General features: G+C 37.1%; 1 protein-coding gene across 6 annotated transcripts in view; it reads right to left on the bottom strand.

Annotated features, from left to right (window-relative positions):
• The window catches only part of ST3GAL6 (ST3 beta-galactoside alpha-2,3-sialyltransferase 6), an 85,526-nt gene that overhangs the window by 33,921 nt on the left and 23,755 nt on the right, over nucleotides 1-27,850 (bottom strand). For 2 of the 6 annotated variants that reach the window (XM_043997184.1, XM_043997185.1), the window contains exons 2-4: nucleotides 20,708-20,789; nucleotides 6,519-6,618; nucleotides 759-833 (exon numbers count right to left, since the gene is read on the bottom strand). In XM_043997184.1, the coding sequence (XP_043853119.1) occupies nucleotides 759-833; nucleotides 6,519-6,607 (164 nt within the window). In that variant the 5' untranslated portion in view covers nucleotides 6,608-6,618; nucleotides 20,708-20,789. Of the gene's footprint in view, nucleotides 1-758; nucleotides 834-6,518; nucleotides 6,619-11,570; nucleotides 11,633-15,628; nucleotides 15,648-20,707; nucleotides 20,790-27,850 lie in introns of those variants that run through there. The other 4 variants (XM_043997188.1, XM_043997187.1, XM_043997186.1 and 1 more) reach the window with 3 other exon arrangements.

Below are 27,850 nucleotides of genomic sequence, written 5' to 3'. Positions count from 1 at the left end.
ACTGCTAAGATCATTGTTTGGCTCGGGTTTCTCTTGGATGGGTGAAAGTATTGCATTGTGGGAAGTAAAGGCAATTTTTTAAAGTATCAATAAAATATTTATTTTAAAAAGTTTTAAAGTGGGATGAATAAGAAGTATGGATAACTGACTTTTAAATGAGATGGAAAACACAAAACTGAAGTTTCCAACCATTTTATACTATTTTAATCTTTAGAGGAGGGAATTTTTCATCATTACTTATTTTTGGTTCACTATACAGATGTAACAGTTAAGGTGAATAAAAGAGAAGAAAATGGCTACTATTTTTGATAAATTCATTATATTTCCTTATACCTTTAGGCAGATTAACTAACAATTATAATACGTATAGGTTATTACACAATAAAAATCAGGGTAAGTTTCTAAGCTTGAAAGTTAATCTCTGAAAGCAATAAAGGGAAGGGTTGAATTGGGGGATAACAAAACATCAGTGAGAAATTATTTTTTAAAAGAGAAGTTGCCAGATGGTTGACCTTCTCACCAACAAAGCATGTCTAACCTCATTCAGGCAGACACAAATTTCAGAGTTTTAAAAAATCTGAACACATCTACAGAACTCTCTAAAGCTAAGAAGCAACAGGATATTCAGGCTTGTGTATGTCTGGTTGACAGTGTTACAATATGACTTATTTGCATTTGCCTTAAAACAAAGGAACACAAGAAAAATGGCTTTGAGACAAAACAGTGACAACACCCCACATTTCCCTTTTGATTTTTACCTTAGAAGAGACTCAAAAGCTGGCTTTAATGGACAAGACAGCACTGGAGACCTTTTCATTTCTACAATTCGTAGCCTATGAGACAAAAACAGGAAATAATTGATTGACTGATGGCCTGCTAAAAGGAAAACAAATCTTTCTCTAAACTTCAATAGCTTCTCTTAGAATTATTTTGCCCACCTCAGACCTATGATTTCATTGTTGTTCTGCTTGTTTTTAGTGCAGATGTCCACTATTCCAAGCATGTGGGAACATGATTAAATTGGGAAACATTTAACAAAATCAATAAAAGCACAAAAAATGAAGATAATGTTAATATGTGGCTAGGTCAATGTATGACCAGCAGGGATTATTATGGATAGTTTAATGGCCCCTGTCACTATTTGAGTCTGACACCACTGGCCTGGAAGAGTACCAAGAAATTAAGTAACTTACCCAGGTTCACACAGGCCATTCTATGTACACAGCAGATTTGACCCCATTCCTTGAATCTGAGGCCAGTTGTATCTACTACACTGTATTCTATTGTCTCTCTCTTGTTAGAACTGCCCATTGTATATCACATATCCTCTGGTTGTTAACTAGGAATCTGTGGCATCTATAATTTTATTACTATAAGCAGAGGGAAGAGGGATGGTTAATTAATCAACTCAGGGAATTACCCTAGGAATGCCCTAAACCAAGGAGTAGTAGAAAATAATTCACTTCAATTCAATAAGCATGTATGAAGTGCCTACCATGTATCGGGAACTGAACAAAAAAAGGCAGAGGACAGTTCCTGTCCTCAAGAAGCTTACAATCTAATGGAGGGGGGGAGACTACATGCAAACAAGTCTATAGAAGGCAAGCTATACAGGATAAATGGGAAATAATTAAATTAAATTAAATAATTAAAAGAGGAAAAGCACTTGGATTAAGAAGGATTATGGAAGGCATCCTGCAGAAGGTAGTATTTTAGTTAAGAGGAAGAATGGCTGAAGACCATGGACTGATGGCAAATGAAGAAGGGTCAGAAATATAATAGAAATTGGGGAATAGAGGATAAAAATAAATCTTATTCATTTGGCCTCATATTAAGTTGCCTAACCTAACATTCAAGAACAGAAACTGAGGTTTCCCCCTTAAAAACAAACAAAAAACTGTGCTTGACTGAAAAACATTTTAAGAATGATCAAACCTTAAGGTGGAAAGGATTTCATTAGTCATTCAATTCAGTGACTCCCCCTCCCTATCCCTGCTGGAGGGCCCTATGTGAGGGGGCCAGATATGGAGTTATGGAGCAGATATCCTAAAGTACCAAAGAGCTCCCAGGCCTTGCCATCTACCATAAAGATGTGCCCTCCTGAAGGTGTTGCCTCTCCTAATTAAAATGTGAGCTTATTGACAGCAGGAATTGTCTTCTTTATCCATTTGTATTCCTAGCACTTAGCACAGTACTTGGGATACAGTGTGCTTAATAAATGCTTTTTTTTCTTTTCTTTCATTAATCCCTAATAGAAGCATGAATTCCTGGGAAGTGGTTATCTAGTATCTGCATACAGACATCCCCTGATAGGGAACTAATTATCTTTCAAGGTCATCCAGTTTAAGACAGCACTCATTGCTAGGAAGGTTTTCCTTTTATTCATTTCAACCAAAGTTGAATTCTTTAAAGTCTAATCCAGAAATGACATGGATAGTTGTTATTTGCGGTAGAGATTGAGAAAGAAAATAAAAGAAATCTGAAAGATTCTGCAATGACCCAGGAGAGAGAGAGAGAGAGAGAGAGAGAGAGAGAGAGAGAGAGAGAGAGAGAGAGCAGCTGACTAGGTGTTTTCTCTCAAGGTCCTTCTCAGAAGTGTCTCTAGATTCCTATATGTTCTTAGAGACTTGATATTAAGGAATCTGACAGCTTTGAGTGAAGGAAGGCAAAAAAAAAATGTGCTGAAGATGCGCTTGTGAAATCTCCAAGACTGGTTTTTAATTACTTGTTAGGTTCTAAAGTACATGCACAGGATGATGAAAGGTCTAGAGGCCATGTCATATTAAATTCTATTCAATGAACATTTATTAGGCCTATTATGGGAAATGTTTTTTTGTTGTTTGTTCTCAAAGAGGACCATGACATCCTGGTGATATTATGACTTGCAATGCATTGGATTTAAGTGAGGGAGGATTGTGCGAAGTCACCACATTCTCTTCTTCAGAGGCATCTGGGTCCAGTGGCAAGATATACATCAGGATGACTGGAAATGGCCCCAGATGTTTAAGTCAATTGGGGTTAAGTGACTTGCCCAGGGTCACACAGCTAGTAAGTGTCTGAGGTGAGATTTGAACTCAGGTCCTCTTGAATGTCAGCACTCTATCCACTGTGCCACCTAACTGCCCATGGGCAATGTACTATGCTAGGGAATATAAGACAATGATGACAAAAATTAATTAGTTTCTGCTCTCATGAGGCATTCTACTAAGAGAATGTAACACATGAAAATAAGCATAAGGCAAAGGAAATTGTAAAGGAAAAGAATACTCAAAATTGGGCCCAGAGGTCCTAGAAGGCTTCATGAAGGACGCACCTGAGGTCGACTTTGAAGAAACAAAGATGAGGAGGAAGTGCATTACAGGCTGGGCTGGGGAGAAATCTGTGCAAAGGCAGAGGGAGGAGAAGGATCCTCTGGTTATCTGGTTTGGCTGGAATATGAAGCTCATGAGCATGAGTAGTCAGTGGAAAACAGGGATAGAGAAGATGGGGAAGCCAGAGCAGACAAGGCACTCAAAGCCAGACTAAGGAATGTGGGCTTCATCCTGTCAGCTATAAGAAGTTACTGAAGATTTCGGAGCAAGGGATGAGCATAGTCAGACTTGCGCCTTTGGAGGATTATTTTGGCAGCCATGTCAGGACATATCAGAGAAAAGAAAGACTATGGAAAACAATTAGAAGGTTTTGACAGTAGTCTAGGGGAAAAGGGATGAATTCCTTTACTACGTGCTGGCCATGTGAGTGGAGAAAATGGGACCAATTTTGTGGCAGTTGAAAAGTAGGCAACTTATTCAATGTGAGGGAAGGAAAGTCAAGGATAATTCTGCAACAGAAATATTTGAAGCCTAAGTTCACAGAGGCAGCTATATGGCTCACTGGATAAAGCATTAGGCCTGGAGTTAGGAAGACCTGAGTTCAAATTCAGCATCAGACACTATCTGTGTAACTCTAGGCAAGTCACTTAACCTCTTCTTGCCTCAGCTTCTTCAACTATAAAATAGGGGCCATGGAGAAGGAAATAGCAAACCACTTCAGTATCTTTGCCAAGAATAGCCATAAAAAATCGAGTTACAAAGAGTCAGGCTGGACTAATACAACTTGACAACAACAAACAACAAAGTCAAGGTAGCTTTACAAGGGTAGAAAGAATGTACAAAATGATGAACCAACAGTAAAGGTTGAAAAACAGATTTAGGCTGTGTGAGGGGAAAAAAACTTTCTAATAATTAGAATTGACATAAAGTCAAATGGGAGGTGGTAGAATCCCGTGGATAGAAGGTTAAAAAATGCCAGATGACAACTTTGTCAGGTTTGACCATAGTCTTGGTTCTTGTCTGGGGATGGGTTGGACTTGATGACCATTGAGCTATCTTCCAACTTTCAGACTCTGCCGTGATTCTTTTAGTACAAGGGAGTTTGTAAGATGGAGGGCAGGATGCCTGGGTCTACTTCTGTTCTGGGCTTGTGAAATCCCAGCTGTGCCTTAGAGCTACTGTTAGGATCTATCCTGAGCCTCATTCCAGTTTTGTGGGATCCATTTTCCAAACAAACCGAAAAGCTTAACACTGGAATTGGTTTTGGCGTACCCAATCTAAAACAGTATGGAGGAGTGAAAAGGAGGGGTGAGAAGGGAAGAAAGAGAGATCTGCAGGAGGAAGGAGGATTTGAATGGGAAACACCAATACAACCTGGATGTGTAAAGTATAGGCATTATCTAACGGTGTTCTGGAGCCAGTTTCAATTGGCTAGTGAGAGCCAATTGTTAAATTTTCCGTGTGAAAATTTACACCTCAGAAATCAGCAAATGCTATAAATCAGGACTTGATTTATTACTCTGTTAATTGTCCAGATTTAGGAATGGGATGAAGAAAATGTTAATGATGCAAATTAAACTCAAAAGTGTGTCCTATGTATATTTTTGACCCAGAAAGCCAGTTGTTAAACAATTATCAGAATTTCCCTGGCAAATTTAATATATTAGTGATAAAGCAATACAATTTCTTTCTCTCACTCTACACCTGCTGTTGCAGCTCAGAAGAGATCCCAGCTTTGGGTCGTTCTTTCTGGAAGAGTTCTTAATGATTCACTAAATACATTTCCCTTCCTTTCTACCTAAGAAGCTTTTATAGTTGTTGATACATAAGGAACTAAATGCAGAAGAACAGCTTAAATGTATCATTAGCTTTCAAATACAAGCTAAGCAAGAACTAGCTTAGCTTAACTTAGATTTAATGCTTTTTTTCATGCAAAAGGAAACTAGCATTTAATTTATTTAATTTAATAGTTAAAGTCACATGCTCTGTATTTTAAAGATCATTAAAAGTTGTTTTTAACTATAGGTCTTTGGGTATGGGGATGGGAAAAAAATGTTGCCCAAAATAATGCTGGAGTAGAAAATTCTCTCTGGGGAAGTTCTCACTCTATCAAAAGTGCATATAAATATTCAAAATCTTCAATATGTGGTGTTTCATAGAAGACTCACTGTATCAAAAATAATTTTGTATAAAATGGAAAAACAATATTAATAAAATATCTGAAGCTCTGTGCATTACACACATATTGCAGTTTCATCAGTCAGAATATCATTCCAAAAGGAATTCTGAGGTACAGGCAAGAAGTTATTTGAATATTAGTTTCTTATTTTACCACCTATTACTATGTCTAAATATGTACTACTCAATTTCTTCAACATAAAGTTATCAATGTTTAATTCAGATTTCATGGATGAGTATATCATTTGAAGATAAGTTTAAATTTAGTTATTGACTCCCACCAATACCACAAAGTCAAAGAATCATTTCCTCCATGATTTCATCTAACCCTAGATCAATGGCAACAAAGTATAATCTGTACCTAGGACAGCTAGGTGGTACAATGAGATAGAATGTCAGTCCTGGAGTCAATTCTACAATTCTAGTCTTAGACTCACCCTCTCACCCTCCCTCCCTCCCTCCCTTCCTCTCTCCCTTCCTTCCTTCCTTCCTTCCTTCCTTCCTTCCTTCCTTCCTTCCTTCCTTCCTTCCTTCCTTCCTTCCTTCCTTCCTTCCTTCCTTCCTTCCTTTCTTTTTTGCTGGGCAATGGGGATTAAGTGACTTTCCCAGGGTTACACAGCTAGTACGTGTCAAGTGTCTAAGGCCGGATTTGAACTCAGGTACTCCTGAATCCAGGGCCGGTGCTTTATCCACTGCACCACCTAGCTGCCCCCCCCCACCATGCTTTCTTCATAATACTCTTAGCACTGTGCTGTCTCCTTTCCCACTATACCATACTACTTCTTGCCTTTTTTAAAAAAGAAAAGTCTGTTGAAACACAGGGTTCTAGTAAGCAAATGTCTCAGTAGAACTACTTCTACAGCAGAGCTAGTGTTTTTTTATTATAATTAATATATATACATGGACATAAGGAGAGGTTCGGGAAGTCCCTGGTGATATTTATCTCTATAAAAATCTCAATTCAACATATATTTGCAACAAATTACAATCAATGAGGGTGTTTTCTTTCAAGAGAAAAATAAAACTTACCAACCGATACTCTCCCTCCACAAAATGCAATGAAGTACATAATAGAGAAAGATACAACTCAGAATTATGAACACCAGGTATCCTCTCATTGCTAGCACACCTGAAATACAATACATGGAGTTAGATGTTTGGTATAGCTATTGGCCTGAGAGAAAAGAAAATCATGGCTATCACACAAATACAAGCATCTGATGGATCTAAGCCAATCATCTATGAATGCATATGGAGAAAGTTCAGGAAGAAATAACAATGAAGAGATGTATAAATCTCAAAAATGTCAAGGAAAGAGCAAACGTGGATCTTTTCATCATGTGATATAAAGCAAATAATTATATAGAAACTTCTCTACCAGTTTCCTATATTTGGAGAAAAACACTTCTCATGGAATGTCGTGTTCATAGTAATGAACACTGGGTCATAACCTATAGAACTCTAACCTAGAGAAGAGTGTAGAAGGTGTTCAAGTTTTCTTCCATATCTAATGTTGGATGAGTTTGTGTTTCATATTCAAAAATTATTGTTTTTCCACAAAAAGTTAAAGAAAATCTCTTTCCCTTTTTCAATATTGGAAATGAATGAGTCTTCCATTGTAAAAGTATTTTATTACTTATTTCTGAGCTTGATAAAACTCTTTTAAATGCTAATTTTATAATTTGTTCCTTTCCAAGTTTCTACTTAAATATCATTTGAAGATTTAAAAATACAACAGGAAACTACTGAAAACATTTCTAATGTCTAGAATTAAATTGTATATGATTTTGGCTATCTCTGTTTTATTTTATAAAAACTAGATGTTATGAATGTAAGTAAAAATCACATCACTTTGATAAACTAGAGAACTCTCTGTTCACATGTATACAAAAAAAGTCTAAGATTTTCAGGTTCAAATACTTGTTTCAGTGTACTATCACAAGCTAAATCTATTCACTGTTCAGGTTCCGCTGGCATAAGATCAAATGCATCATGTGTAGCCATACCAATTAGGATATCTATCTAACATTTAATATATCTAGGACTTGAAAATATAATGAGAATTCCTTCTGTAGAACAACAGCCTAGGAATTAATAAGAAAGTCATTATTTTGGGAATAAGCTAGAAGCCTTCCCAGTACAAGCAGGGGTAAAGCAAGGGTGTCCTTTTTCACCTCTATTATTTAATATTGTACTAGAAATGTTAGCTATAGCATTAAGAGATGAAAAAGAAATAAAGGTAAATAGAGTAGGTAATGAGGAAAGAAAACTCTCACTCTTTGCAGATAATATGATCTTAAACTCAGAAAATTCTAGATAATCAATGAAAAACCTACATGAAATTACTAACAATTTTAGCAAAGTTGCAGGATACAAAATAAACCCACATAAATCATCAGAATTTCTATATATTTCCAACAAAGTCTAGCAGCAAGAAATAGAAAGAGAAATTCCATTTAAAATAATTGTACACAAAGAAAATACTCGGGAGCCTACCTGCCAAGACAAACACAAGAATTATATGAACACAACTATAAAGCACTTTTCACACAAATAAAGTCAGATCTAAATAATTGGAAAAAGTATTAATTGCTCATGGGTAGGCCAAGCCAATATAACAAAAGTGACATTCCTACCTAAGTTTATTTATTTAGTGCCATACCAATCAAACTATCAAAAACATTTTATAGAGCTACAAAAAATGACAAAATTCATCTGGAAGAACAAAAGTTCAAGGATATCAAGTGAATCAATGAAAAGAAATGTGAAAGAAGGTGGTCTAGCAGTACCAGATCTATATACTATATCATGAAGTGTTAATTATCAAAACAATCTGGTACTGGCTGTAAAATAGAGTGGTAGATCAGTGGAATAGAATAGGTATGAATTACAGTATAGTAAATGACTATAGTAATCTAATATATGATAAACCCAAAGATCCAAGCTTTGGGAATAAAAACTAATTATTTGACAAAGACTGCTGGGAAAACTGGAAAACAGTATAGCAGAAACCAGGTAAAGACAACATCTCACACTGTATACTAAAATAAGGTCAAGATAGATATATGATTTCTACATAAAGGGTAATACCAAATGCAAATTAAGAGAGCATAGAATATTTTATTTGTCAGATTTCTGGACAGGGGAAGAATTTTGGACCAGAGAAGATAGACAGAGCATTACAAAATGTAAAATAAGTAATTTTGATTATATAAAATGAAAAAGCTTTTGCACAAACAAAACCAATGTGATCAAAAATATAAGGAAAGCAGAAAACTGGGAAAGAATTTTTACAAGTATCACTGATAAAGACCTCATTACTCAAATATATAGAGAACTGAGTCAAAGTTATAAAAATACAAGTCATTCCCAATTGATAAATGGTCAAAGGATATGAACACGCAGTTTTCAGACAAAGAAATTAAAATTATAGTCATATGAAAAAATGCTCTAAATCATTATTGATAAGAGAAATACAAATTAAAACAACTCTGAGGCACCATCTCACACCTATTAGAATGACAAATATAACTAAAAAGGAAAATGTTGGATGTTGGAGGGGATATGGGAAAACTGGGACACTAATCTACTGATGATGGAGTTGTGAACAGATCCAACCATTCTGGAAAGTAATTTGTAACCATGCCCATAGGGCTATAAAACTGTCATACTCTTTGATCCAGCAATACCACTGCTACATTTATATCACAAAGACATCCCCCCCCCAAAAAAGAAAAAGACCTATTTGCACAAAAATATTTATAGCGGTTCTTTTTGTTGTGGCTAAGAATTGGAAATCAAAGGAATGCCCATCAATTAAGGGATGGCTGAACAAACTGTGATATATAATTGTGATGAAATATTATTGTGCTATAAAAAATGACAAACAGGATGATTTCAGAAAGGCCTAGAAAGACTTATATGAACTCAGTACAGTGAAGTCAGCAGAACCAGGAGAACGTTGTGCACAGCTATAGCAATACTATCTGACGAAGAACTGTGAATGACTTAACTATTCTCAGCAAGACAATTGAAAAGGACTAATGATGAAGTATACTATCCACCTCCAAAGAAATAACTGATATTGATTGAACACAGACTGAATCATTATTTTTCACTTTATTTCTTTCATTTTTTTCTTTTGAGTTTTCTTCTACAAAATGACTAATATAGTAATGTTTTACATAACTGCACGTGTATAACCTATATCTGATTTCTTACTGCCTCAGGGAAGAAGAGGGGAAGGAGGTAAAGAGGAATAGAATTTGGAACTCAAATCTTTAAATAAAAATGTTTATTATAAAAAGTAATCACTTCCTCTATATTTTATAGGGAAGATTTTTTTAAAAACAGGAAAACAAAATTTTTGCAAAGTTATGATCCATGGTTTGAACTTTTTTTCCATAAATATGACTCTATTTATGAATCTCTCTTATCTTTCTAAATCAGTAGTATCTATATTTGAAGATCCTACCTTGGTTTAATTTAAAGTTCTCAATTTTTTACCCTAAAATATTCAGCAAATGAAAAACTCTAAGGAAAAAAATTATGAAATAAAATTGCTTTGGTGGATTGCTAATACCTCCCCTAAGCATTAAAGATAGAATCCCGAGGTTGTGGCTTCTAACATAGTAACTGTTGAATCCCTACCAGTATTCTCCCCTTTATCAATCATCCAGTTGAACTCCATTAATTTTTATAAAGGGATTTATAGAGAAGGTAGAGTAAGAACACTTAATATAAAATATTCTTCCTTACTACTATGACTGCTGTTACCAGCTCCAGTGTATTCTGCTACCAACTCCACCTGCCTTTGGGACTTCTGATGAGACTTGAACATCTCCTGAACTAATCAGGTAATCTGGACATACCTACCTCACAACAGTCATTCCCTTAAGATCAGAAAAGAATAACCAAAAAGAGGTACCATATGTTCATGGCCCCAAGGCAGCTGAATGGAGAATGCAACCAGTTACTCTTCCCTAATTCAGGTGCTTGGGAGAAGCTTAAAGTACTCTTCCTCACCCTAAACAGCCAAAGAAAAAGGCTGAAAGAAGGAGGTCCCTAAGCAGCCAAGGAAAGAGACCAAAGATGGACAGTCGTCCCTTTCAATAACTTCTCAGTTCTTCCTACTGTGTAGTCAACTAGAAGACTTTGCATTATCACACAGGAGCAACCTCTCATCAGATTCAGTGAACAAAGAACAATTTAGAAAGCTCATCAGAGGTTATTTCTTGCTTAGTACTTGTATAATGCCATCTTTGTGCTTGCAAAGTCCTCTAAACCAGTAAGAAAAAATGGGATTGGAAGGGATAGGAAAGGGAAAGAGAAAGGGAAAGGGAAGGGGAGGGGAGGGGAGAGGAGGGGCAAAGAAAAATCTAGCTTCCTATATTCCAAGAAAAACCAGGCCACTACAGAGCTCTACAAACACATGAAGCACACCCCACAATGATTAGAGACTCGGAATTCTATTGGAAGTCATTCCCTCACCTTTAGATGAGAAACCAAACTATAATGGGTAAAAATTCATACATGAGTTCCTTTATCATATAGGCCAAGCCAACTTGAAAGTCTGGACACAAAACCTCCAGATGTCCTTTCTCATACAAGAGACATCAAAATCTCTCCAAGGATTCCTTTAATAGAAAAGGTAATCTTTAGAAATCTAGAGAAAAAAATTCATTTAGATCCCTTCAACATGAGGCACCCCAAATTTTCCTAAGACAATTCTTAAAAACGAACAGGGCAATCCAAATGGAGTTCCTAACTTACCCTTCACTAATATAAGCAGGTTAACTTAAAAGGTAAACAAACTCAGAAAAGTCCTAATATGGGAATAAGCTCATGGGGTTGATTATTTGGGGTTTCTAGGCAAGCTTTATCCTTTAGACTTGTAGTTCATATCAGATGATTGTCTGGATTCATGTCACAATTATCAATTTAGGTCTTTTTCAAAAGTTTAAAAAGGACAGAAAACTGAACATTTACTAGTTATCACAGTATGCTTTAGGTAAACTGAACTATATGATCTCAAATGAGCACAATAGCACAAAAGATATCAGGAAAGCAAGCAAACGTTACCTCAGAAGAACAGATCTGACTTGTAATGACACACACTGGAAAACAGCCCGTGCAACTATAGTCTAAAATGAGAAAAATAGTAATTTTTTTTTCTAGTGGATTTCTGCAAACTAGGAGATTCAAGAACAAAAGTCCTGGTTAGAGAATCTCTCTAGAAGGCCCTTGTAAATGCTAGAGACCCAAAAATTATCCCAGAGGAAGTTCTATTAGAACAAATACTCCTTGAAGTAGTTTAGGAAAATAAAGTTAGGGGCAACTGGGTGGTGCAGTGGATAAAGCACAGGCCCTGGATTCAGGAGGACCTGAGTTCAAATCTGGCCTCAGACACTTGACACTTACTAGCTGTGTGACCCTGGACAAGTCACTTAACCCCCATTGCCCCACAAAAAAAAAAAAGGAAAATAAAGTTAGCATATTCTTCAATAATATCTAGGCGAAGAGCATTGGATACTCCCATATTACTGTGCTCTTCCCCTATATTGTTACACAATTTTCCAAAGAGCCTTCCTATTAATGGACTGTTGTTTTGTTTTTAAAATAAAGTTGAACACTCTTGTATTTGAAAAAAAGTGTATAGGGGCAGCTAGGTGGCGCAGTGGATAGAGCACCGGCCCTGGAGTCAGGAGTACCTGAGTTCAAATCCGGCCTCAAACAATACTTACTAGCTGTGTGACCCTGGGCAAGTCACTTAACCCCAATTGCCTCACTAAAAAAAAAAAAAAAGTGTATAGAACTTTTCACCTCCAAATTACAAGAGAGGTTACAATTTTTAACTGGAGTTGATAAACTCAAATGTCATCTTAACACTGTGGTCACAGTACAATACAGTGATATCAAGCTCAAATAAAAATGGAGGGCTCTAAACCATATATAAGCATCCCAAAGGAGAGTCACAAATTAACTATCTATTTTTATTATATTTTTAAAAGTTTTGTTAAACATTTCCCAATTACATTTTAATCCACTTCTGGTTGCACTGGGGAGTTTTGTGGGCAGTGAGTTTGACAACTCTGTCATACCATATACTATACATATATAATCAGGTAAGTATTTTAAACCACATCTCTAAACTGAGGGATTACTTATATTAAAAAACTGATTCCAGCCTATGTAAATGAGTCAATTAAAATGGCCACATCTGTAACATTAAAATTTGGAAATATAATTTGTCAAGAAAATCTACAAAAAGTCCCAAAGTAAATCAATTTAGGGAAACAAAATGGAACATCACAGTATTTAGCGACATTGAGTTAGATATTCCTAAGGTGTCTAAAACAATTTCTAATTTACTGCTGAATCAAAATATTATTTGGTAATTCAGAGCAGAATGACGCAATGGCGTGCTAGAGTTAGCCCCTATTTGCTCATGAGAAACAGTTGCTAAATTTTAAGGAATTTGGTGTGTAGGGGCCAAATTTAATATGGGGAGAGTTAATGGGGTGGCTTGCCGTAATATTGGGGTTCAGAAAATAATGAGGGACCTCTAGGTCCAAAGTTTCCTCTGAACTGCCCTTTTTTTTTAATTTTTAATTTTTTTTTTTTTTAGTGAGGCAATTGGGGTTAAGTGACTTGCCCAGGGTCACACAGCTAGTAAGTGTGTGTTAAGTGTCTGAGGCTGGATTTGAACTCAGGTACTCCTGACTCCAGGGCCAGTGCTCTATCCACTGCACCACCTAGCTGCCCTGCCCTTTTATAGTTATGTCTCCCAGGCCAATAAGAAAGGGGATTGACAGCTTCTTTCTAGAAACAAATCAGGTTTTATTAATGGGAATAAAATACACAGCAAAGGTGAAATTAATTAAGCCAATGACAAGGGAATAGGGAAAGAGGATAATGGATAATCTCCCTGGCTCTAGCAAAGACTGTCTCAAAACCCAAACTGAAAGACAGACAGACAGACACTGACTGACTGATTTCCCGTTGGGGGTCCCTTTTTCTACTTTTTTCTCCCTCCCCCAAAGGGGAGGTCCTTCAAATTGTGTGGCTGAGACTGGTTTCCTATTGATGACGAAGTCTACAGCCTCTGAGGACACTCCTTCTCAGGGTTGGCCAAGTTTAAACTAGGTTTAACAGGGCCAGCCAGTTGTGGCTAAAATCTAATCATCTTTAAGTGGGTACTTAGCTGTTTCTCATTCACACCCGATTCAAACTCTACTAAGTCAATCAGGTCGGACCCCTGGGCATCTGCCAAATTCCATTATTTTACCACAGGTGCAAAGTTCAACCAGCTTCTGTACCAAGAATGTTATTTGTTAGTATAAAATCACTGAGGTCAATCATCCACAGCAGAGTCTATTTTCAATGCATTACTGTCTATGTTAAATTACTATGGCTTTCATAATGAATATTTGAAAGCAAACAATTGAATTTTGTACTGATGATGCTAATACACAGTGAGGAAAAAAGTCTGGAGTAGCTACAAAGTTACTGGAAAATTTTCCTAAAGTCATTATTTGGAACTGTTTTAAATCCTTGATTCAATTATAACTTGACAGTTCAGTATCTGACATAAAGTAAATTAATAATTTAAAATATTTCTACATAAAATATTCTGGTTTTGCCAATCTTATAAAAATCAAACCAGGTGAGAAAGTGTTGCTAAAGAATTTGAGATTAAAATTATTAATGTTGGTTGAGCTCTGGGAACAAGACAGGTGGCATGTAGTTTTTGAACTGCTACTGCTGTATATTGTGCATATCCCATACCCCATATGCATTTTTCTCATTCTTCTCAGTCTGGTTTGGCAAAGAGATTAGGTAACATTAAGTTCTGGTAATACCATGTTTTAATGATTGACATTCCTCAAGAAGTCAGCTGTACTGCAGTCAGAATCAATTAACATTCAGAAAGCATAAAAATCAAATGTTCCATGAGCGTTTTGGAGAATTTAAAGATTTATGAATCTCAAGTTAGAGATCTGATTAAGTCAAATAAGTCTAAAGATATCACGCTGAATAAAGATAATAAATCCTATGCTTTCACAAAGAATGTTACTAGAAAGTAGAATTCAAAACATGGGCTTATATCTTTTATCAGATAGAAATAATGAAAGCATTTAAAATTATTTTGATTTATTAGAAATATCTACTTAATCATCAGCATTATGTGTTGATCAACTGTGATAGACTGGATTCTTCTCACCAATACAATGGTACAAAAAAGTTCCAGGGGAATCATGATGGAAAAGGCTCTCCAAATCCAGAAGAAAAAAACAAACTGTGGAATATGGATGCTGATTGAACCATACTATTTCTTTTATTTTTGGTGCTGTTGTTTTTCCATTTTGAGGTTTTTTCCTTATTGCTCTGATTCTTCTCTTATAGCATGACTGATGCAGAAATATGTTTAATGTTGGTGTGTGTGTGTGTGTGTGTGTGTAACCCATATCGGATTGCCTGCTGTCTGGGGGGGAGGTGGGGAATGGAGGGGAGGGAGGGAGAAAAATTTGAAATTGGAAATCTTATGTAAACAAATGCTGAAAGTTATCTTTACATGTAACTGAAAAATAATAAAATAATTTTATTTTTTAAAAAAGAAAGAAATATCAACTTAGCATGGTGAAGAACTAATTCACCACAGTAAAACAAGCAAACAAACAAAAAACCTACTGCACTATTTAAGTGAAATTTTAATACATGAAATCTATATGAACAGTTTTCGAGATTTTGTAGATAATAATGTAGAATCAATATTATAATCTCTAGAACTACACATAAAGCTAAAAAGTTAGTACTACTGCAATCAATATTAATGAGGCTGAAAGAGGTTTTGGCTTAATGAATATAAACCGTGCCAGGGTAAGACATACTTTAATGGTAGATCTCATCTAAGATTTAATGGCAATAAATTGGGGGGAAAGTTAGTGAATTGGGATGCAACTCCATTTGTTATATCAAGGTTGAATTGCAAGCATAGGTTGGCTATAAGAGTTTGGCAAAAAAAAAAAAATTTAACAAAAACATTTTGTGAGAATCAACTGGCTCTATGGAATTTATATTATTTGTACATTTTGTGTTATTCAATAAAATTTGTGGTAAGCTTACAATATTATACATACATGCTTTTTTCCATGAGTCAACTGTTAAATGTTCACCAGCATACCACTTATGACAGCCTCTAAAAAGGTGAATTATTATGTAAGGATTGACTGATAATAAATAAATCAACAACCATTTTTGAAGATGCAGAATATGTTCAAGAATTAACAAATCAATAGAACATAGTTAGAAGATAGCCTATCAGAGCTACCTTGCAATTTCCCCTCATAAAAAAAAAAACATTTTTAATAATTGCAAGCACTTTCCTGCTCTGTCACCTAAGACACTTCAAACTACCTTCCCAACCATCTACTTGTGTTTGCTCAGAGAATTCAAATTAATTCTCATATCTGCCAAACAAAACACAATTAGAATAACAAGATGCTGCCAAAATGTCATATGATACATTCCAAAGACAAACATCAACAGTGAAATCGATATGAGTTTTGGAGGTAGACGCTTACATATTGCTTATATAAGGACAATAACTCTGGTCTCTTAGGGAGTGGAAAGAAGACCAGCCTCAGAGACAGAAACATCTAGTTTTAAGAAAAGCCTCTGACATAGATTAGCTCTGTGAACCCAGGCAAGTCTCGAGACTAAAAGTCACAGAAGATTTGAAGATGTGCCTTGGCAGAGGAAGTTTACTCATTAGGATTTACCTATACTAATGAACTCACAAGTCTAAACAAACAAAAAAAAATTAATACATAATAGAAAAGAAGGTGGGCTGGTCATGTACTGAGTGAGGGATAACCAGTGGAGAGCTAGCATGCTAACTTTGTCAAAAGACCCAGAAAAGGTCCCCAGGGCACTGGGAAAGTCTACCAAGGAGGACGTTGATATAGCACCTACTACTATTGGCTAGGCATTTTACACATATTATCAGACTCTATCCTCAGAGCAATCCTGGGAGGTAGGTACTATTAAAGTTTTATCATTTTATAAATTTCCTAGTTCAGGAAACCAAGGCAAACAGAGGTTCAATGACTTGCCAGGGTCACACAATCTATGTGTGTGAAACAAGCTCTGACCTTAGGTCTTCCTCACACTCCAGGCCCAGAGTTCTATCCTCTACACCATCTAGCTGCCTCAGATAGATAGATCTGTGACCTAAGAAGGAAGTACCCACTCATATCAACGAGATTCCAAATTCTCTAAAGTTTAACTCTGGTTTTGTATCTGGGCTCAAAGAATAAAGTTATTTCTATAGCTCTGCAAAACATTCACACTATAATTCTGGGCAGTCACTGAATGTCTCAGCCACCAATTTGTAAAACGCTTGTCTCAACACCTGTCTCAGAGATTTTTAGGGGCATGAAGGGAACTCTTTTTAGAAGGTACTTGAGAACCTTCTCTTAGGCCCTTCTCACATCAGTGTAAATAGCACCGTTGGAACAAATTAGCTATTGATGTATTACACAAAAATGATAAGTTAAGATACATGGAAAGAAGCTCAGGTTAAGAATATAGTGAATATAACCTGTGGCAGTGGGGTGGGAGGGGAAGAAGATTGAGGAGAATCAGAGACTAAAGTCTTGAGGACATTTCATAATGCAATATGTGATCTTTGGACTTGAATATTAGAGGTTCACAGTACTTAGAGCTGGAAGCAATATAACCTTTACAGCCAAGGTCAGTGAGTTCCAGATAAATAAGAACTTTACCCAAAGTCACACTGATGCTAAGCAGCTCCTCTGGATCCAGGTCTTCTGACAATAAATCTAGGGCTATTTTTGCTACATTGTCCTGCCTTCTATCCCAGGATAAGTTGCTAAGGTAAAAATGAACTGTAATGTGACTGTTTAAAACTAAATTTATGATTCATGAATTTCTGATTGCTTGACTATCCACACTACCACACCCTATGCTTGGTCTCACAGCTAGTTCCATAATGTTAGATCCCAGACGGAGGGAATGCATGAAGAAGAATGAATGCTAGCCCTTAATCCCTTAATCATGGCTCCATATTGAATTGTACACAGACACCAGCACTGACCACTTAAAGAGCACAGCAACACTAAAACAGGTATCATCTTTGCTAAAGGAAATGGGTATACCTCTTATAAAGTTAGGAATGCCTCAAGGCCTATACCTTTGAACTCATGCAATCCAAGACCTAAATGAGTGAGCTGAATTCATTTATTAGACACAGAATCTTGGGATTACTGTTTGAGATTGCTGAATTGGGAGGTATCTTAAATAATTAAGTTCCACTGAACTCTGAATGTTGGCTAATCCAGTTTTGGCTTTCTAAAATGATTTTTCCTGCCCTTTTCTCCTCACTTGCACCCTAAAAGTGAAAACCAAAGAAGGATAATATACTTAGGAGATAAAGAATAAACCAGATCATCAGAAGCAAAGAGTTTGTTAAGGGTATAATTGGGAGATAAGACTGAAAAGAAAAATTGAGGACAACTTATACAGTCCATTGAGTGCTGAACAAAGTATTAGGAAATCATTTTGTGGGTTTGAAGGGGCCACTCAAAGCTTTTATTTTGGGAAGTTGCATAATCAAAGTGGTATTCTGAAAAAATTAATCTGACTGAAGGGTAAAGAGTTGAGGAGCCAAGATAAATGAGAAGGTTACTGCCAAGGTTCAGCCCTAATATGATAAGAATCTGACCTTTGGCTGTACCAGTAGGTCACATCATGGCCACCATCAACTTTCAGGTTCTACTTAAGGGAATATTAAGTAGAGTTTCTAGTACTAGAGGTTTAAATTTGTCATTTCAGTCATGTCTGACTCACTGGGATTCCATTTGGGGTTTTCTTGGCAACAATACTGAAGTGGTTTGCCATTTCCTTCTCCATCTCATTTTACAGATCAGGAAACTGAGGAAAACAGGGATAAGTGACTTGCCCAGGGTGACACAGCTAATAAGTATCTGAAGCCATATTTGAACTCAGGAAGATGAGTCTTCCTGACTCCAGGCACTCAACTGTACCACCTAGCAGCCCAAGAAGTTTAAAATAATAAATCAAAGTAAAAAGTTAAAAATTTCATAAGCAGGGCAGCTAGGTGGCGCAGTGGATAGAGCACCGGCCCTGGATTCAGGAGGACCTGAGTTCAAATCTGGCCTCGGACACTTAACACTTACTAGCTGTGTGATCCTGGGCAAGTCACTTAACCCCCATTGCCTCACCAAAAAAAAAAAAAAAAAGGTCATAAGCTTCTTGTGTTTAATATTCCACAAACTATGAATTAGGCTTTATTTTTTTTTAATTCCTTCATATTTTGTATTGGTGGCCTCCTAGTTCCACTAAGTCTTGCTCTCAAAGTCTCCTGGGTCCAATTGTATCAGGGCTAGATATAAGATCAATCATTGGTTTCTAGTCAATAGATTTTGTTTGGCAACGTCTCAAGTGTCAAAGAATCTAATTCTTTAGGTCTCATCTCTGTGTATGGGAACCCCAAGCCTTAACAAGCATTTCCTTTATGGTTCCCCCAAGACAAATTCTTCTTTATTCTCTGGCCATGCTCCCTTTTATGCTCCTCTCTTCCTAGACTGAAAAGATCCTTCCTTTTTCAGCCTCCCTAAGATTCCTCCTCCAGTAGCTGCAGGCCTTGTGAAGCTTTCAGTTGTACCCCTCACCCTTTTCCCAAGTCGGCAAGCCATTTGGAAGTACTCTCCGGCTCTCACCTTCTCTCTCCTGGTTGGTTTGAAGTAATATTTCTAGTCACTACAATTGGTGGTAGCACCCAAGAAGTCAGCTTCTCTATCCTTAGAAAAGCATAAGGGGGAGAGGGGTGCCACTAGGTGGTGCAGTGGATAAAGCCCCTGCCTTGGATTCAGGAGGACCTGAGTTCAAATCCAGCCTCAGACACTTGACACTTAACTAGCTGTGTGGCCTTGGGCAAGTCACTTAACCCTCATTGCCCCATCAAAAAAAAAAAAGCATAAGGGTCTCCTCCTCTCTGGAGTTGATGTGGCCCCAGGACCACATGGTATAGGTTATTGTGATCTCTTCTGGGCCTGAAGTACCCATGCTGCTTTTAGCACAAGATCTCCTTCTAGAAGGAATTTCTCTTCTTGTTCACACTCTGAGCCCCATGATGGTTCTCCTATTAAATTATCTTTCCAAGATGCCCTATCCTCCTAGCTCTCAGGTGGGGAGGTGATAATATACCCTGGTGTGGAACTAAAGTCGCTGAACATTAAAGGATACGTTCACTTAATTTGGGTGGTTTTATTGAGTTCTTCATAGGATTTCCTTCCTTGCACAATAGATGCTGATACATGAATTGCGATCCTTTTTGCAATTCTAATTGATCAGAACCTGAGCACTATAGAGCAAGATCACAAAGCATCCAATGGAATGATGCTTTTATTTCCTTGGGGCACACATGGAAACCAACCATGGCAGCTCCTGTGTTTACTTCTCCCAGGAGAACTTGTACATCACTTGCTGGCAAAGATCTTATATACTGATTTTATTTACAATGAAAATATTAATATTAATATGATTACTTTCTTTCTGTGTATTGGCAAATTCTCAACTTGTTAGAGAAAAAGTCAAAATCATCACGGAATTAGGTGAATAAAAATGGGAAGATATGATATGAAATATAAAGAGCTCTAGCCTCACTCTCATCAAGCTATTAATGACAAAAAGAGGAGTGGATAAAAAAACAAGCATCAACATGGACTAACAAGATTTCTAAGGGAAATTTTAAAAATATAAAGCAATTATAATAAGGAGGTCAAGAGGGGCTAGAAATCATATCACCTGATCTTAGTACTTAGCAGAGACATGGCATCTAAAGGCAAAACTGGTTAAGAATATGACCTCATTGATAAACCTTTATGGAAGAGGATGGTGGAAGATTATGAATGGTATAATCTTATAAAAATAGGAAACAATGGGGGGAACAAATTTGGAGAAAGTTTAGAATTCAAAGTACATTTAAATATATAACTGGAGAGACAGCATACAGATTATAAAGATCTGTTAGCATTTTTATAGCAAATACTTTTTCAATTGATAGTAGTGAAGACATCGTATTGGACTCTAAAAATATCACAATCTCTGGCAACTTAAGGAAGTAGAAAATGGTTCTAAATAAAATAAAGATGGAATGAACAAAATTGTGTCACCTCCTGCATGAACCTCCTCTGCATATATTTTGTCTAGTCCAACTTTCAAGAAGAATCTTTTCTTGGTGGATTCTTAGGATATCTGAAAAGAAAAGAAGATGTAAATTACTGGAAAAACTAAAGTATTTAGTACTGCTTGAAAAGACAACTGAAAGGATATTAATAGCTACCAACTGATATGCCTTCTCACCTCTACAAAATCTTTGTTAGAAGAATCTACACCTATATCAATGGCATACTGCAAAAAACATGACAAGGGAAGAGGTCTTTGTTGTTGTTCAGTTATTTCAGTCATGTCTGACTCTTTTGTGATCCTATATAGGGTTTTTTCAAAGATATTAACTGAAATAGTTTATCGTTTCCTTTTCCAGATCATTTTACAGATGAGGAAACTGAGGCAAACAGGGTTAAGTGACATGCCCAGGGTCACACAGATAGCAAGTGTCTAAGGCCAGATTTCAACTCATGAACATCAGTCTTCCTGACTCCAGGCATGTCACTCGATCTACTGTGCCCCAGGGAAGAGGCAGGCATTTGTCAATGAAAATCTATAACAGACCACATTTTTACAGTCATACAACTGATGGAAAGGCATGTCAATACAAGATTCCATTGTACTTATTGTTTTATTTCTAAAACAGCATTTGATTTGGTGGAACAAAATGCAACTTTGACCTTCCTCCAATAAAGTGTAACCCATGTAATATGTTAAAACTCATACACAGTTTCCTAATAAATGCAACAGAGGAATAAAAGAACCCTTGGAGCAGAAAAACCCACAAAAATACGGGCTGAGTTTTCTCCAGCTATAGATAGATTTCAGGGGGTCATGCTGGGCCATGAGTAAAGCCTAACACCACAATCAGCTGCCACACCAGACACCCGCCCAAGGAATTTACCCCAGAGCCTCTGAATCGGCTGCAGCACCAGCGTCTTCTGGAACTGAGTTCTCAGTTGGTTAAACGGCTGGTGGGGGGGGGGGAGGGGGTGGTAAGTGCAGGACTACCAGTGGCCTGAGGGGAAGAATTTGACTGTCCCACCCCAGCACAGAACCAGGAAGAAATCCTGAGTGGCTGGAGGCCCAGGTGGGGGAGGGGAGCAGGGGAGCAGGCTCATGGAAGCTAAGAACCACACTACAGAAAGCTTTGCTGGTTGGTTGTTTAGTAAGTAGGCTTGAGGTTGTCTCCAGACCAGAGAACCTACCAGGCAAGATTAAAACCTGCCCCCCCCCCTCAAAGCAAAACACCTGGGACCCTCTGAAGCTGGGAACAGGAGCAGAGCCAAGAAGCAGCCCCCCCCCCCAAGTGGAGAGATTAAAATCAAATAAAATCGAGGCCAGGAAGGCTGAGAAGAAGCCCAATCATCCCCCAGGACATGCTATACTTCGAACAATGTGTCCTGGAAGCAGCGCCACACTTTAAGAAGGAGTTAAAAGCCAAGAAATAGTAAGCCAGGATGAGTAGGCAGAGAAAGCAGAAGACCATCGAAAACTTCTTTGGGGGTAAGGTAGACCACAATACAACCTCAGAAGAAGGAGATAATAACAGGGTCAAAGCTCCAACATCCAAAGCTTCCAAGAAAAATATGAACTGGTCTCAGGCCATGGAAGCTCTCAAAAGGGACTTTGAAGAAAAAGTAGAAGAAATAGAAAGGAGATGTAGAGAAAGGGAGGAAAGAATGGAAAGAGAAATGAGAGCAATGAAGGAAAGTCATGAGAAAAAAGTCAACAGTTTGAAAAAACAAATGGAAAAGGAAATTAAAAAACTGTCTGATGAAAATAACTGCCTAAGAATTAGAATTGAACAAATGGAAGCTAGTGACTTTATGAGAAACCAAGACACAGTAAAGCAAATCCAAGTGAATGAAAAAAGAGAGGGCAATGTGTTATATCTCCTTGGAAAAACAGCTGATCTAGAAAATAAATCTAGGAGAGATAATTTGAAAATCATTGGACTACCTGAAAACCATGACCAAAACAAAAGCCTAGACACCATCCTCTAAGAGATTGTGAGGGAAAATTTCCCTGATATTCTAGAAGCAGAAGCTAAAATAGAAATCAAAAAAATCCACCAATCACCTCCTGAAAGAGATCCCAAAAGGAAAACCTCCAGGAATATTATAGCCAAATTCCAGGTCAAGGAGAAAATATTGCAAGCAGCTAGAAAAAAGGAATTCAAATACTGTGGAGCTCCAATAAGGATAAAGCAAGATCTAGCAGCTTCTATATTAAAGGACCGAAGGGCATGGAATATGATATTCCAGAGGGCAAAGCAACTTGGACTACAGCCAAAAATCATGTACCCAGCTAAACTGAGTATAATCTTTCAGAGGAAAACATGGGATTTCAATGAGAAAGAGGTCTTTCAGGCATTTATGATGAAAAGACCTGAACTGAATAGAAAATTTGACTTTCAAATAAAAGACCCTGGAGAAGCGTAAAAAGGTAAACAGGAAAAAGACTTCATGAGGGATATTAAAAGATCAAACTGTTTGCATTCCTACATGGGAAGATAATACTTCTAACTCATAAGAACTATCTGATTAAGGAATTCACAGAAGACACAGGTCTGAACTGAATATGAAGGGATGATAACTGTAAAGCATTTATGTTTTGTTCTTTGTGGGGCAGAGTGGGGTGTCTTATATCTGGGGCCAGATTAGGGCTTGGGGCCTCTTGGGTCCAGGGCTGGTGCTTTGTCCACTGTGCCACCTAACTAACCCATGATGACATCTTTAAAATAGGGTTGAGGTATAGGAGGAATAGACTGGGGGAGGGAGAAGGGGAGAGATGGTCTGGAGAGAGGTAGTTCACATCAAGGAAACAAGAAAAAAGCTTATGGATTGGAGGAGAAAAGGGGGAAATAGTTGGGGAGTGAGTGAACCTTAATATCATCAGAATTGGCTCAAAGAAGGACTAACAAACATACTCAAGTAGGTATAGTAATATATTTTTGCCCTGATGGAGGGGAGGGAGATAAGGAGGGGGGGGAGAAGGGAAGAAGGGAAGGGCAGATTGGGGGAGATGTGAAGTAAAAAGCAAAACACTTTCAAGGAAGATGAAGATGTTCTGTATTACTGCACAAGTATGACATACTGAATTGCTTGATCTCATAGGGAGGGTTGAGGAGGGAGGGAGGAAGAAAAATTTAGAACACAGAATTAGCTCAGGGACCTTGATCTCATTAGAGTGAGCTCATGGAGGGAATAGCATTCATACCCAATTGGGAGGAGTAATCTATTTAACCCTGCAGGAAAGTAGGAGGAGAGGAGGATAAAGAAGGAAGGGTGAAAAAAGGGAGTGCAGAGTCAAGGAGAGGGTAGTCAGAAGTAAAACAATTTTGAGGAGGAATAGGTAAAAAGAAGATAGAAGATGGAGTAAATGTCATGGGAAGGGAGTGAGATGGAGGGAAATAGTTATGATGATTGATTATAATGGAAAAACGTATGGTACCTACTTTGCTAGACTATTATGAAGAAAATTCTCTGTCAAGTTTAAGGTACTATATACAAGTTATGATGAACAGGATACTATTAGAAAAACCTGGAAAGAACTACATGAACTGAAGCAGAGTGAAATGTACTGTATACCAAATAATAGCAATAGTGTGGGATGATCTGCTGGGAAGCATGTGGTTATTTTCAGCAAGGCAATGATCCAATATAACCCTGAAGGACTTATGAAGATTGCAGTCCATCTGCAGAGAAAGAACTGATAGTATCTGAAAACAGATGGAAACACATTTAAAATAATTTTTTTGCCCTCTTTGACAATTCCTTAATCTGAAGTTTGGGGTTTATTTTAACATTTTCTCTCACAACCTGGCTAATATGGGAATGTTTTCCATGACTACTCATGTATAACTTATTTTGAATTGCTTGAGTTCTTGTGGGTAGTGTAACGATTGGAATGACGCCACCTGCTGGATACTTACTGTAGAAGAGTTCTGCCCATGAAGGGAAGGTCTTTGAGGGCAAGACCAGGAGTCAGGAAGTGACGCGGGCTAGTGGGAGGAGGAAGGAAGAGACTGGCGCTCAGTCTCACTCTCTTTCCTGGGGACGCTGGCGGAGAAGGGAGCTAAAAATGTGCTCTCCCTTTAATAGATAGAAATCTAGGCCTTTCTCTCTCTCTTTACCAAATTCTTGTTTTCCTTAATAAATGCTTAAAAGCCTAACTCTTGCTAAAGCTTATAATTTATTGGCGACCACTCATTAGATATTTTAGACAGACTAGCTAGAATTTTAGCCCTTAACAGATGACTGACCACGAAGAGGAAAGCTAAACCTCAGTCTTCTTCTGATCTTCTGGTTGGGTAAGAAATTTCCCCTCCCTCTCCCTTTAACTGCTAAGTACTGGTGTACTGGCTGTGTTTTCCTTTAAATTTTTTCAAATGGACCTTTTAAACTCCCTAATTATCCTATTTTTGATTTTAGTCTGTTTAACCAGACAAATGGGAGATAAGATCATGTTAATGCTTTGTTTTTGTGGATTTTCTATTTTTCTTTTTATTTTTGTTAAAAGAGCCAGCAACTTACTCACACAAGGAAATATCTCCCACTCTCCCAACCATGCTTTTTCAGAGAAACCTGAAGAGATTCCCGCAGCTTTTCCCAGTTCTAACACTAATTGTTGCTCTAATTTTGCATGCCTGGAGGCAATGACCCACCCTCTAGAAGTTTTTAATCCCCTAGCGCCTGGAGGCAAAGTGGGGGAAGAGGAATCCAGGCCTGAGTTCAAAATCAAGTCGGATTCAAATTGTGCTGGTCCCTCCCCTCCTCCCCAGACCCCACCCTCTACTCCTCCCATGGCCAAGCCCATTGCTTCCGGCCTGGGAAGTCCAGAGAACTGATGCGCATGCTCAACTTTCTCTAACTACATTTGCAGCTTCAGGCTCAGCCCTTTCCCAGCCTGGCTGTGCTTCTGAGACAACCTTAGAAAGCCCTTTAAATTCCAGATATGTTTGTTTTGTTCATAATTTTGCTAACCTGCTTTTGTCTTTAATTAGTAATCTTATAAAGCATTTGTATGGTGAAAAGACTGACAGACAATATAGAGGGGTTAAAGAAGAAAAACTTAAGCTGAATAAGAATGACAATCATCACCATAGTTCAAGACTCTGCTTCTTTTGCCATGGAAGGGTACATATTTTACAGAAATGTAGAAGTAAGCAGCAAGGTATTGATATGAGTATTGGGGATTTTAGATATCGGAATCAAAAGTGTTCTGAATTCACTCAGAGTAATAATGTCAGTTCAGAGGTTACATAGGATTTCTATGCTATTATATATACATTTTGAAATTAATGGTATGGGTTTATTTTCATAGAGATTTTCATGCTTTTGAGATTGTGTCTTATACTTAGTTTTTAAAACAAGGAGAATATTTGTAAAAGCTTTTTAGTCATGTGATCAAGTTTATATTTTATAATACTCTTTAAGTTCATGTTCATTTAGATTTCCTTAGTTTGAATTTCACTGTCTTTTATTGTTCCATGTGTATTTTCTTCTATTCATTTATCTAATTTTGAAAAAATTGCAAGATGGTTTTGATTTCATAATACAGTGTTAATTCTAGGAGTATTGTGCTCCCATATTCTGAGTTGTTTGTTTTTGTTATTTTTTCTCAACTGATTATTTGATCAAACTCTTTAAAGCATTTCCCTGGCAAATTGTTTGCCATGGCAAGTGTAAATTGATTCTAGAAGTATTATTTTTGATAAGCATATTCCAAAAAAAAAAAAAAGAGGGGAACATTTGTAAAAGTTTTCTTTTTTCAGAAAAAAGTTTTCTTTGATATTCTGTTGTGCTTTAACTTGTATTTAAATATGTTCTGATTTTTCACAAAAGTAATTGTATACTAAGTGCAAAAAAGGGATATTATTTGAAATTGTTGCATAATTATATATTGTGTTCTGAGTCAAGATGTATTCACATTTTTTGCAATCATTTATTATCCTCAATTTTTAAATCCATATGAGACTTGGATTATGGGAACTTATCATTTAAGACATTAATTGCCTTTATTCTGAGTTATCAGATGCCAGTTGGCCAAGATGCCATCCAATCACAAGAGGAATACATGCAAAGAGCAGACATTGAACTGTTACATGAGGGGAGACATGCACGAAGTTAAGGTATGGCCGAGGGAACGGCTTTTGACAAATGTTGAGGTTGGATTCTCTTGGTTTAATATTTTATTTTATTTTTCCCCACAATATTGTACAGATGGCTGGAAGTATTCATCCCACCCATCTCACTCCTACACCTGGCTTCTATGCTCCCTCCTATATGCCTGATGCCATGGACATCTCAATCCCATGCATCTGATTAAGTCTGACTCAGTTTCCTCCAATATGTTCGGTGGCATGGACATATATTCCATCCACCTATTTTAAGCCTGGCATACTGCATGGACAGTACATATTGCTCAAGTGTGGGAATGCTCATATCCCATCATTTCTCTGTTCTTTTATGGTAACCCCCATAATTATCTCAGGTGTCATGATAAATAACAGTGTTGAATTTGGCCTTGACACCTGTTACCAATTATATTAGATTTTTTAATTTCTCATAATGGCATGAGGATAATTAGGCAGATGATGCAAAAAGTGATAAAACAAAGATAAAAATTATTTTTATTAATTAATATCGCAGCAATTGTCTTCTCAATTACCCTCCATGAGGGGGGACTATAGTAATATTATAATTTTAAAGAATGTTTTAATTTTTGTTTTATTATATGTTTCATGTGTAACAACTAAGATTCTGAATTCCCTTAGACATGTTTTTGAGAACTTTCATTGTTTGATTTGATTATTGACAAAGCTATTTTAAAGTTGTGTTAAGCTCAATTTTGTAGGAAATTTTCCTGGCTGATTACCAGCATCCACACATCAACCCCTGAAAAGACTTCCATTCCATGACTACACCTAGAGGACATCTGAGAAAAGACTTTCAGAGACTTTAAATGAACAGTTTTGATTTGTTGTTTTTTTTCTATTTCTGTTATAATATACACCATCTGTAACATGTATTCTCTGCAGAGGCCCTCCCTTTGCAGGACTAATGTCAAAGCGTCGGTTCATGAGGACAAAAAAAAATCACCCCTCTGGACAAAACTTTCCTCTCTTCCTTTTCTATATTGTT

Source organism: Dromiciops gliroides, chromosome 3 (genome assembly GCF_019393635.1).
Source record: "Dromiciops gliroides isolate mDroGli1 chromosome 3, mDroGli1.pri, whole genome shotgun sequence".
Taxonomy (NCBI): Eukaryota; Metazoa; Chordata; class Mammalia; order Microbiotheria; family Microbiotheriidae; genus Dromiciops; species Dromiciops gliroides.
Note: the sequence above shows the minus strand (reverse complement) of the source record. Positions and strands in the feature narration are given on the sequence as shown.